General features: G+C 49.1%; 1 protein-coding gene across 1 annotated transcript in view; it reads right to left on the reverse strand.

Annotated features, from left to right (window-relative positions):
* Positions 1–10,650: 10,650 nt before the first annotated feature.
* Positions 10,651–13,642, reverse strand: part of LOC119432857 (phospholipid phosphatase-related protein type 5) — a 53,597-nt gene continuing 50,605 nt past the window's right edge. Inside the window, exons 10-11 of the mRNA XM_049659331.1 lie at positions 13,319–13,495; positions 10,651–12,090 (exon numbers count right to left, since the gene is read on the reverse strand). Coding sequence (XP_049515288.1) covers positions 11,872–12,090; positions 13,319–13,495 — 396 coding nt within the window. The 3' untranslated portion in view covers positions 10,651–11,871. The remainder of the gene's footprint in view (positions 12,091–13,318; positions 13,496–13,642) is intronic.

The following is a 13,642-nucleotide window of genomic DNA, read 5'->3' on the forward strand; positions in this document are numbered from 1 at the left end:
AAAAAATATCACGCGAGCTTTAGAACTATATCAGTTCGAAGCCAGCAAAACAGTGCATGCAGCTGATAGGAAAAAAAAAGAACGTTAAGGCCATTAAATGAACAAGTTGAGGACAAATATTTTGATGAATCATTGTCATTCAAGAACCTTGTTTACATTTTTGTACATATGCAATGGCCAGAGAAAAACCTCAATGACGTTGTCCTTCGTTCCAATGTATTGCGCAGGAGCAACAGTTACCGGTCGTGTATTGTAATAGAACCGAAATTATAGTCGCAACAGAGAGTACATGTAAAAAGCGTGAGTTCTGCAAAATATACATTAGAAATGCGAAGATACAATGGAATATGCAAATGCGAAGATACAGCTTGATAAAGGGCAAAAACGTGTCGCTGGAAACAAAGTTCACTGCTTGTATACACAAAACCTCGCAACACGATATTTAAATATACGTATAAGTCTCCAATAAATCTACGTATCTAAGCAAACGTCACTGTATATAATGCGTCCAACAAGACAGACATGTTGCGCAGTCACAGATAGTAAACATTGCGCATAGAAAGACAGACGAGCTCGTGAAGAACAATACTACGGTCGCAGAAATCGTGATATGTACCTGGGCCATGCTGCGGTCACGACAGCACCATGTGGGTAGAATAATAGAGGAAGAATTCAGAAATCAATACGAAAATGTGTATTTTAACAGCCTGCACAGCGGCAACAAATATTCTGCACTAAAAATTAAAGAAGGGCTCAAAAAAGAAGTAAAAGCAGGTAGCTAAAAAGGAAAGAAAAGGAGAAATGAAAGCCACAGATGATGCGGCAAGTTGAACTACCCAACATCTGAGTGTGTTTGTTGGGAAACGCCGCGTGGGCAAGGTCGGTCAAAATTTGTTATTGGTGTCCTTGTAATTTTTGTATTCGCATGATAATTTTGATCATGATGCTAACTGTTACAATAAACGGTAAACATTTCTGCGGTTTTAAAAGCTAATGAACAGTCATACGTTTTCATAATTACGCGTTTATGGACCTGAAGGAAAAGAGCGTTTTACTTGAATTGATTTTTGCTGCTTCGCTATCTAAAGGGCAAACTTCACTCGGCGGGGAAGTTTAGCGAAGCGGTCAATGACTTCGGACACCTTCATGTCGACGTCTCTGTGGGCGTATAGAAGCGCCAGCCCAACCATGCGTTCCTCAGAAAGTGTAGAGCGCAAGCAGTTTTTAGTAATCTCATGCTTGAAAATATTCTATCTCCGCTGTCAGAGGTCACTATGGAAGGGTAACTAGCATCTGCAGCAGTTTGTACACATTTGGATAGAACCTACAGTCGCAATGACAGAGGGCATCTATTCATGCGCTGGGGCGCTGGCTTGCTGCTTTGTTCACCCACTTTGTCCACCATAGTCGCAGTTCTCCCATAGCAACCCTCGCATCCACGTCCTGCGCAAAAACGGCCGCGAGATTTCCTGCTCCTTTCTCTCGAACATCTTGCATTGGGGGTATTGCGGATGGTACAAGTACAGGAAAGTCATTTAGAGATTGCTCTGTGCTTTTCGAACCGCTGGTGTAACTGTGCTAATACGTGGTCCATGAATGGAATCAACACAGTCCTACGGAAATATTTCTCAGCATTTTCTGATGCAACGCTCCCACGATCCTGCTGTCGGACACCGGTTCGTCGGCTGGTGATTTCCACATCCATTTTTTTTGACAGTTCCTCTACTTGTGCAAAGGTTTTTGAGAATGCAGCACTCGCATTCTTGTGGTCATTTTCGATCGCGTGCTGTACCACATCTATGTCGTCAATGGCGGCGCTCATGTCGATGTCCCCGTTGTGCAGGTTCTTTGACAGAGGCAGAATCACCGCTAATACATGCTACGTCACATGCAGGCTTACAAGGAATGCCGGTGACAAAAGTGCCAACGCTAGACTGCTTGCCTGAACTGGACTTTCGCCACTGCCGTTTAATTTTATCTCCTCTAGTGCCGCGATCACCGGTTCAAACAGATTCACAAATGAAAGAACTTCATCATACTTTTCCACCCAGCGCGTTTCACATAATCCCAAAAGTCGTTGCCTTGCGGTCTGAGGACACATCAAACTTATCATTTCTCGTAAAACGCGTGAGCGGTTAGGAGATTTGGGGGAAATTTTCGACGTTGTCTTTAGCGTTCCAAAACAGTTTCGGATATCTGTGATGGACAGAGAATTAGGTTGAGGGAGTTGCTGGCGTAATGTGCGTATAGTACGACTGGATATTTCTTGCGAACGGCAGCTTGCACACCATCGTCCCCTGCCCATTTTCACGGCGAAGCTGTCTATGGCTAGGATACCGGGATTTTTTCGCATCCGTCACGCCGACAGAAAACACAGGTGGGCCGTTCCTGGCGGCAGTGCAGGCCCAGGATCAATGGCTCATACCCCCGTAAGGCTGAGGCGTTAAGCGAACATAAAGCACAGCTTTCATTTCAATACGACACGCACAAATACAGAAAGCCGTCAAACCACATGATCGATGACGAGGCGCGTACACTTCCGCGCTGGCCGACGTACGTTGCCGCCAATCCCTCGCCGGTGGTCGTTGTCGGATACTCTAACGTAGACATCTCAAAACTGGAAACAAAGCAGTGGTTCACCCACTTCGTAGAAGACTTTGGCCTCGGTTACTTCAACGATCCGACTTAACCAACTACCGCACACGGGTCATGCGTCTATTTAATTTTGGCCAATAGCATTTCTCAAATAAGAACGGAAAACATGTATCACAGCGAGAGAGAGAGAGAGATAAATGAGATGCGAAAGGCAGGGAGGTTAACCGGAAGGTAAATATCCAGTTTGCTACCCTACACTGGGGAAGGGGTAAGGGGAGACAGAAAGATAAAGAAAAATGCACACACCTAGAGAGGGAGATAAAGAAAAGAAAAAGAAACACATACACACACACACAAAGGAACTCAGGAGCGTCACAGTCGTTCAAACAGGTCGCTTGACCGGAGGAACTTCAGTAGCGCCCTCGTCGCCTTCTGCTGTGAAGACCGTATCAGTCGGCATTCTAAAATCATCTGCTCAGAAAGCGGCCGGTCGTCGAGGCGTGCCAACTCCGTTACGAGCGACTGTCTCTGGGAGCTGTAGCGGGGACAATGACACAGGATATGTTGGACTGTTTCCTCGCTGCCGCAAGTATCACAGGCAGCACTGTCGGCCATTCCGATGCGACAAGCAAAAACATTCGTAAAGGATACTCCAAGCCACAGTCGGCAGAGAGCAGTTGTCTCGATTCGAGGAAGTCCAGATGGAATGCGTAGTCGGAGGGATGGGTCCAGGCGGTGCAGTCGAGTATGTATCACAGCGACCACAAAGCAGTTTATAGCAGTCATTTCAAAGTAAGAAATAAAATAAACGTTTTTGGAAACTGCATTGAAACGTGTGCTTTTGTCATATATCATTTTGAAGAGCATTGTGCGTAATGGGCGCACATCATGGGATCGAAGTTGTACGAGTTGCCCTACAATAGGCGCAACATACCTACAGCTTCACAGACCAACCACCTTCACAGGAGTGGATTGGTGGTGATTTTTCTGTCTCCCATCCATTTCTCTCTCTCTCTCTCTCTCTTTTTTTTTTTCTCCACGTTAACTATGTTCTCCGACATGAGTGGACAGAGAGAGAGCAAGGAAAGGAAAGGCAGGGAGGTCAACCAGACGAGCGTTGCTACCCTACACTATAGGGGTAAGGAGAAGGGGGAATAGAAAGAAGAAAAGAGTGAGGGAGTGAGTACTCAGTACACGTGGGACGATGCACAGGGACACCATAAGCGGTCTCTTAAACCGGTGCACTTCAAGTAGCGTACTAGTTCCCGAATCGCTTTATGTGCCAGCGACGGGTGTAACCACGGCCCGAGTATCTTTGACTCAGAGAACGGTCTCGAGTCCAGTCGGTTTAAAGTTGTCCTGAGAGAGAGGCGTTGTACGTAGTAGCGAGGACAGGTACACAATAGGTGCTCGATGGTTTCCTCGCATCTACAGAAGTCGCACATTGGGCTCACGGCCATTCCATACGATATGAGTAAGCGTTCGTGAACGCCACTCCCAGCTACAAGCAGCACAGCAACGTTGTTTCGCCGTGGGAAAGGCTAGATGACAGTTATAGCCGTAGCAAGGGGCCCAACTTATGCAATCTGCAATTGAAGGCACTTGAACTCCATAAAGCTTGTGACTTTTTGCGTGCAAGCAGAAGAAGTTCCCTGGCAGCATCCGTCCTCGCCAAAGGTATAGGACGCGTCTGGGTGTCCTCATAGGCAGACCGGGCATCCCGGTCAGCAAAGTCGTTGCCAACGATGCCACAGTGAGCAGGAATTCACTGAAAGATTATGCTGTGCCCTGTTTCCAGCACATGGTGGTGTACTGCCCTGATGTCGGATATCATCTGCTCGTAAATTCTGTGATGTAAGGCAGATTTGATACTGTGAAGAGCTGCCTTAGAGTCACAAAGTATGATACACTTCTGTGCCGGCTCTTCGGTGGCGTAGATCACAGCTGCATGAAGGGCTGCAAGTTCTGCCGACGTAGATGTAGTAATATGTGACAATTTGAATTTAACTGTAACCTGCTTGGCTGGAACGACGAATGCGACAGTTGAGCTAGCAGGTGAGGTCGAACCGTCGGTATATATATGTAAGCAGTCATTATATGTCTGGTGCAGTAATAGGAGCGTCAGTTGCTTCAGAGCCGGTGACGGATGATTGGCCTTCTTGGTAATCCTGGGAATAGTAAAATTCCCTTGAGGTTGTCGCAGGCACCACAAGGGAGATGAAGGCTTCGCCGCCGGTGTATAAGATGACGGTATGCACTCTTAATGTGTGCTAATCACTTTTGAAAAGGTCGCTTGAGGTCTCTCGGCTGGTAGGGAAGCTAGGTGATGGTCGGGGATCCTCGACAGATGACGAATGGGCGCTCTGAGGGAGTCGACAGCTACGTGTGTCTGGATCGTATGGTCTCTCGGGATGGCTATTGTTGCTGTTGTTGAGGTGCACCAAGGCAGCCCTAAACACGTGCGTAGGGCTTGACCTTGTATGCTCTCCAGAGCGCGAATGTTCGTCTTAATTGCATGTATTTGACAAAACTGGTAGACTGTAAAGGAGCAGTCCCAGGAACAGTACCCTGTACAGCTGCAGCATAGAATGGACTGGTGTACCCCAGTCTTTCCCGCAGAGAAACTTGAAGACCTGAGCAATAGCAATTAACTTCTTCTTCAGATAGACGCAGTGAGGGGTCCACGAGAGGTTGCGGTCGATGATGACACCCAGAATGCGATGCGTCTTAACATAGGACACAGCTTGACCGTTGATTGAAACGGGATACAATGACATTTGTTTGCGCGTAAAGCCAACCAATGCGCACTTTTCGGTAGAAACACTAAGGCCTTGTTCTCGTAGATAAGGCGCTGTCGTGGTTACCGCCCGCTGAAGCCTGGCCCGCACCTGAGGGCCAGTCACCGCAGAGGCCCAGATGCAAATGTCGTCGGCGTATATGCAGACATGAACTGTCCGCGGTAAATACTCCACAAGTCCTACCAAGACGACGTTGAACAATATAGGGCTCAACACTCCCCCCCTGCAGCACACCACCGCAGATGTAATGTTCCCAAGCTGGGCCGTCTTCGGTCTGTAAGAAAAATCACCTCAGTCAAATAGGCCCGAATCCATTTATACATCTGGCCACCAACTCCCACATCCTCAAGTGAGTTCAGTATGGCCTCATGGGCGACGTTGTCGTATGCTTCTTTGACATCGAGAAAAAGTGCAACGGATAGGCGCTTGAGGGTTTTCTGTTGTCGGACCCTGGTAACGAGGTCAATAGCATTGTCGATGGATGAGAGACCTTGACGAAAGCCAGCCATGGCGTCCGGATAGATGTTGAATTGCTCGAGGTACCATTTCAAGCGAGCAAGAATCATTTTTTCCATCACTTCGCCGACGCAGCTCGAATGCGCAATCGGAAGTTATGATTATAAATCAAGCGGAGACTTTCCAGGCTGCAGAATGGGGATCAAGCGGGTTGATTTTCATTGTTTAGGAACGACGCCGTTTCGCCAAGGCTCATTGTAGTAGTTGAGCAGCTCACTACGTGCGTCATGTGCAAGGTGGCATAGGGCAGCGTACGTGATGCCATCTGGTCCTGGTGACGAAGAACGCCTGCAGGTCGCCAACGCAGCGTCGAGCTCTTCGACTGAAAATGGCACGTTCATTTCTGGTACACGTGCCTCAGGGACGTAATTCAGTGCCGCGTCAGTAGTGATGATCACGGACCCAGCAACCCGCACACAGAACTCTTCAGCCACTTGAAACTGCGAGCGACGTTGGTAGAGGGCCAGAACCGCAAAGGGCTTCCTTTGATGCGGACATGAGCGAAGACCCCTAACTGTTCTCCATATGTGCGAGAGCGATCTTCGGGGATCAAGCGTCTGACAGAAAGATTTCCATCGCTTGTTTTTCAATTTATCCATACGACGCTGGACTTTCTTTTGTATGCGTCGTGAGGCCCTCAGATCTAAAACGCACTTCGTGCGCCGATACCTTCTTTCCGCCTGTCGGTGTGCCGCACGCAGCCCCTCAAGTTCTGTGTCGAAGGCCTTGCTGACCTTGTAAGCGAGCACATGAATGCTTTCATTGCTTCCGCGATTGCATCTTCTATATTGTGTGAAAGGCCTTCCTGACATACGTCATCCATAATCTCCTTAAACCTTGACCAATCAACTGTGCGCAAGACCGTAGAATATCATTTCTCAACTCCACTAATCTTTATGTATGTTGAAATATGGTCGCTTCCATGTGTCTCTATGTCTCTATGTCCGTAAACCATTGGACGCTCTAGGCGAAGCGCCGTGACACCAAAGTCAAGTCTAAGCAGCTACTATAGGTCGTGCCTCGCAGAAATGTAGGGCTCCCGTCATTCGCACAGCACATATCATGGTCGGCAGCAAAGGAGGCAAGACTCCTGCTTCTGGAGTCAATTTTAGTGCTTCCCCATAGCTGGTGATGCGCGTTAATGTCACCTGTAATAACACAGGGGCCATTGGTCATTAGCAATATGTTCTTGAGCCTTTTGCCGTCAAAGTGACCCACTGGGGATATGTAGGCTCCAATAAATGTATAAATGACACAGTCTTCTTTTTGACATGCAGGCAAACATATTGGTTGTCGTCTTGAGGCTCTACCACGTGAGCGACATACGTAAAATCCGTGCGGATGTAGATGATTACTTTGCTGCACGCTCCGCATGTGGACGAGACGAAAGATTCGTAACCAGACGTATTTGGTTCGCAAATGACCAGTATGGGGAAACGATTTGTAAAAACAAATTGGCGAAATTTTGCGATGCGGGTCCTGATACCTCTGGCATTCCATTGGAAGATCGACGCACCTTTAACTTTAGTGCAGAAGGGGACTATTGGTTAAGCCATCGTGCTTAGACGATGCTAGCAAGCACTGTATTTAGTGCATCCAATATTTGTAGAGCACTTCGAGCTGCAGGTGTTTGCAGCTTGTTCAGGATCATGCGGATAGCGACTGCAGCATTACAGCCACTTGCCTGTCCTGGTCGGACAAATCCCCGACAGTAGACGCCGGTGGTTGTCCATCAGAAGTTTGCTGTCGTTTTGGTAGGGCCGGCCAAGATTCGACAGATGTCGTCTTCTCAGTGGCCTTGTCCTTCGTGGTCCATTCCGCATTGTATGGTCTGGGCGGCAGAGGAGGAGACGATGTCATAGGAAGTGGCAAGCGCGTCGATGCTGCAACAGTTTTCCTTGAAGAACGTCGCCTCCTGATTTTAGCGGCGGCTTCTCGGTGAGATGAATAATCTCGCACCATTTCTTTCAAGATGGCCATTTCCTTCTAAATATGTGGTCAATTCTTCGATGAAGCCTCATGTGACCCGCTGCAGTTGAAACACTTGATTTATCTGCATCGTGGGGCTCGGCGCAGCATGCTGCCTGGTTTTCACAGACGCTGCTTACGTGTCCCAGTTTCATGCATTTGCGGCGTTGAAGAGGCATTGAAGGGTAACAGGAGTGGAGAAGTATTTCAGGAAACATATACTTCGACAACAAAAGGTGTTCACTGACTGCATGCACTCGTTCTCACTTGGCAACACAGCGCCGTTGTTGCTTTGCGCTCAACCATGGCTTCTACCCACTATAGAGAGGCTCACGTGGCTGTGAAGCTGAACAAGTGTGATGAGTTCCATGTGTTGTACGTACTGCGAGTTGGTGTGGATGACAAGTCCGTCGAACACAATGCGTAGTGGTGGCACGAGGTTAGAAAACAGGAAACGTTCGGTCAATTAGGCAATCCCCACAGGGTACCAAAGAAAAAAATAACACTGTGCTAAAAATTTATTAAATTATGAGGTTTTACGTGCCAAAACCACGATATGACTATGAGGCACGCCGTAGTGGGGGACCACCTGGGGTTCTTTAACGTGTACCTAAATCTAAGTACACGGGTGTTTTCGCATTTCGCCCCCATCGAAATGCGGCCGCCGTGGCCGGGATTCGATCCCACGACCTCGTGCTCAGCAGCTCAACACCATAGCCACTGAGCAACCACGGCGGGTAACACTGTCTTGTCTAATGACAATCTATGGAAATGCGAAAGTACTTCAGCGTCATGGGCGCTATGGCCATATTAATCGGTTTGTGTATGTCTATTGTGACTACAGATGTTCGACGTTCAAGGAGATTCTGATGCTCCGATTCACTGCCCATGCCGACGGGTATGGGACGTGTATGTCAAAGTACCATATAATTGTCATTTCGGGGTTGGTATGTATGTTGCTGAGTATCTGATCAACTACACCTCCGGTTCGTCCTGCGGTAGGTCCGAGATTTGAGTGAAGGGGTTACACAAGGACAAACTGATGAGCTAGTTTCTACGGCATCATGTAGAGCAGTGCACCGCAAACGTGACACACAAGGCGACAGAAAGACGGGGTCACGGCGCTACTGTTTTGATTTGATATCTTGTGACACTAATGTGAACCGTTAAAACTAGTCTGTGAACTATAGTCGGCGACAACGTAAGAATCCCGATGCAAATACACCGCTGTCCAACTGAAAGACAGTTTGTGTAGAAGTGCGCGCGCAATCCGCACACACACACAACGCACACGCACAACGTGAGATAACAAAATCGAAGAAAAAAAAAGGACACTTTCCGCGTTGACGACTTCCGTGCGCTTTGCTTTGAGCTTATTTTATTTTAACATGAGCAAGGACACTATACTCGGGCTGGTTACAGATCATACGCTTACTCTGCATTACGCATACTTTGTATGAATCCGCAGCATTATATTCTCTGTGTATCTGTAGAGCGTACTCTAAGCTACTGTCACAGCTGTGGTTCGAACCCAATTAATAATTATTATTTTGTCATCCCGGCTCCACAGAACCACACCCTCTGAATGAATGTTTTGTCATCATCATATTACAGCGTAACTGTTAAGGCCTCGCTAGGCTGGTCTCGTTGTCGTAATATATGCCCGACTCTTGGCCGATCCCCGTGAGTGGGCATGCGCCAAAGATGATAAGGTCATCATCATCATCGTCGTCGTGCGCAGCATCGCCGAGCTGGGAGAGCGTGAGCTGGGAGAGAGCGAAAGCAGAGCATGAACTTTCTTGGCGAGGCGGAATTCGAACCCGGTACCCACGATCCGAAGGCGAGCGTCATAACCACTAGACTATACACCCACACTTGCAGAACATGCATTTATGGGAGCCATATGGTTGCATTGTACCGACGATTGTCTTGCTAGGGGCGAGAGAAAGAGAAAATGAAAGCGAGCGAGAAAGAAAGAGAATGAGAGAGACAGAGTGAGAGAAAAAAAATGTCGCAGTTTCGCCCGAAAGGCGAAGCATCAATTGCGATAGCAAATTAGTAGAGAGCTGTTCGGAGTAGGGATAGTAGTTTTATCAGCTGCATAAACTTGGACACATTCGCTTACTAACTGAATTAACAAGCGTGGTGTCAGTGCGCACAAGCAAACATGAATAGATCACACTCAATGACCGCAGACAACCACTGTCAAAACGCTGGCAGCAAGCGAACGTTCGTGAGGTCTATCACTTCAACGGAAACTGAGCTGAGAATGCACAGCGCATACAAAGGTCAGAGCCGTGTAGAGATCGCTTTTAAGAGACGGTGCGGGCGACCGCCGCAGCCGGGCAAAGTACAAGCGCAGTTGTTGGCAGAGTAGAAGCTGCCATCACAGCAATTATCACGGTTAAAATATATTTTCATTGAATTGTATTGGACTGAATTATTTTTACATAGGGCCTACGAAAGTTACGACGGTCAGACGCGGTCGTTCACTTTCGTATATATCCGTGACCAGCACCAGACGCGTCGATGGGCGCTGCGCAAGCTGAGTACATCGATTTAAATACAGGTGTACAGAAATCGTTGCGATCAGCCTTTTTCTTGTACTCTGAAGAGGATCGGGCCTCGGTCGGAAGCGGTAGAACGCAATGTTCGTACGTGCCGTCTTCCTCCCGTGCTATATTTTCACCGGATCCTGAGAACCTGCTTCTAGCTTTGTCGCACAGAATCTCACAAGAAAGACTCTCACAGGACACAAAATAACGTACGACGTTTATTACAGCCACAGACAGTTTCTGCGTCGAGAAATACAAATTGTGACTAGAACGTTCGCTTGCACTCGGACGTCAGGAAATGTGTAAAAGTGGGCGCGGTGCCCGAGATCGCTGTGCATCTTGCACATATGTTTGTTACGGCACTAGACGCTCCGAGTATACAGAATAATATGTGCCGTGACGTTTTCGAAGCAAACAAATGGGTGCACGGTCGCGCCAGACTGTACAGAGGTATTCGCCTATATGCCGGCACAGTGGGCTGCTGAAGCTGCGATTGCCGCTCTGCTCGAACGGTACAGCAGACACGGATTCTAGGCCACCCTGTCGCTCAAAATGACATCGGCCGTCCACAGATGCGGCTTCTGTGGCGCGTTCTTACTTGGGATTTGCAGAATCAACGCAGAGCACATATGGTTCACGCGCCCTCTTCTCGACACGCGTGCGACGGTTCAGTATAATGCTTATAGTGTTTAGTGCATTGACATGTTGACATTGTCGTTTACATAAAAAATGCGGTGTGTTCTCGTTACACTTATTCCACGAAAATATTGCGCTTGAATGGTAAAATAAAGGTATCGCTCTGGTCTCCCGGACCTATCGTGACCTGCGGTAAAGATCTAGCGACAAACGTTTGCTCCACATGCGCGTCAACAACACGTTTGGAGAACCGAGCTTCTCGTGTTCGCTGCGAAGATAGTATAAGTGTATAGACTCCACTCACGACTGCGCCTCTGATGCGCGAAATGATTTTAGGCACCCCCTCGCCGATGGGTTCGTGCTTCCCTCCAGTTGACGCACATCGAGGGGAGCCCGCCGATTGGCTGCAGCGCATTCATTCCAAGTATACTCGAAAGGGCGTGGGCAGATGAAGGCCAGATGAGACATTATTCGTGCGCGCTCTTGCGTAGACGCAGAAAATAATGTAGAAGAAATCTAATCAACTGCCCGTGGCCAGATGCTGCGACAGCAGTCCTGCAATCGGGGCGAAGGCTCGACACGGTGCGCTTGGAACACACAGTCTTTGACTGGCAAGGGAGGCGCCTGCTCTTTTTCTTTTCATTCGTTATGTTCTTGTACGCTATTTGGATTCGCTTTCCGTGCTTAGTGAATAGCAGCAGCAACTGGCAGTCTCGTCCCGTCTACTCGCACTCTGCCGACGAGTGGAACACCCTCGCGCGTCGAATGGCCGGCGCGTCGAATGAACCGCGCGACGAGTCTGGTCATGCCCTGGCCGCGTCCTGGGCGTGCTGCCGGTTCCGGCGGCTTTCGGTGACGCGTTTCTGCAGGTCCCTCTGGAAGGCGTCCGGGCCGGGCGAGCAGGGCGCGTCCTTGCCGGTGTGCACGTAGCGGTAGAAGGGCCCGGCTTGAGGCTGGCCGCCGCTGCTCACGGCGCCCCTCGCAGTGCGCCGCTCGCGGAACCGCTGAGCAGCACACGCGCTCTGCGAGGTAAGGCACCGTTCAGTGGGGGCCACGCTTCCAGAAAGGTCCCGTTGGGACCGTTGCCAAATCCGATAGTATACATCTCAATCAGCTCATAATTTCATCAACCGTCGAGGACTCCTATCGAGCTATTTCACAAGGGAGGGAGACATACGAGGCAAAACTACTGTAAGACCTAGCTACATTAACTCGTAAAACTAGACATTTCTTGAAACAGAAGAACGTAAGTGGCATAACTTTGAGTATTCATTTCCGAAATGAATTGTCAATAGTGCATGCTTCAACTCGGAGGGGTTACGTTCGTTGGCAATTTGGTCTGCAGGGTAGCTTGTACCATTCTGCAATCGCTGATGGTACATATTTTTGTGGCTTTCTCTTTTGTGTGTGTGCCGAGAACCGCCCAATTTCTGAACATTATACATCCAGCAGTAGGCGATTTTGAGTGAGGCTCTTCTCACGTTCATTATAGTCGTACTTGCGCAATGACTGCATCGTGCTTTACATGCATCTATCCTGTGCCTTCAAAAGAAATCGACAGCGCAGTACCAATTACGCGAAAGCACCCGTGATTTTTGACGCTATTACCAATCGATTCACGAGAACATTGGGGCCACAAGCATCTTGTGTGGTCATACATTTTTCGGGGTTTTTCCCACATGCGTCCTCGCTGTTGTACAACACTATATATAGTAAGACCAACGCCGGTTAACCGTACGCACAAAAGCTCGGAATGGCGAGTCAAGTTTGAGAAATGGGAGCTTGTATGCGGAAGCCGTCTTGATTTGGAGGCGCTTATGCGAAAATGATTGGCGGGGAAACTACGCCGTCTATTGGAATATTGCCAGGGTATTGAAAAATTCCAAGACTTGGCTTTCTGCTACTCATAACAGACCAGAAGGTAGTTTCGACATCAGAGGCTGCAATCTACGGCCTCTGTGAACGCCTACAATGGTAACTGTTTCTCTCTTCTCTCAAAAAATAGCAACGCAGCGGATGCAACTTCCTGTGAATGAGCAATGCCGCACAGTCAGCGGATTTCCTGCGCCGGCCTGCCTGGCGAGCTGCGCGACAAGAAGGGCGCTCCCGAAACGGCGTCCGAGAACGCCGCCAAGAACTGTCCCGAGAGTTGGTTTCCGGACGAGCACATTCCGTCGGACTGCCTTGACGCGATACACGGCGCACTCGCAGCGCCGTCGGGGCAGCATTTCTGGGACGGCGGCTCCTCACCAGGTAGGCGGCCACGGCGGCGCCCATCGCTGCACCGGCCAGCACGTCGGCCGCGTGGCTGCGACGGAGCGCCACGCGGCTCGCGCAGCACAGCAGCGCCAGGGCGCCCAGGGCCAGGCACACGGCGGGCTTCAGGAGCCGCCAGGACCGGGTTCGTGCCACGCAGTGCAGGTACGCCTGCGAGCACCGCAGTAACTTTTCCCAAGGCCAGGATAGTACACTATAGCGACGACCTACTACATAGCAGAGCCTATAGAAACAACAAAGCCGTTTAAGACCCCTTTGTACGATACGCTGCGCATTGCCTTTTTTTTTTTTCCCAAG

Source organism: Dermacentor silvarum, chromosome 11, assembly GCF_013339745.2.
Source record: "Dermacentor silvarum isolate Dsil-2018 chromosome 11, BIME_Dsil_1.4, whole genome shotgun sequence".
NCBI lineage: Eukaryota > Metazoa > Arthropoda > Arachnida > Ixodida > Ixodidae > Dermacentor > Dermacentor silvarum.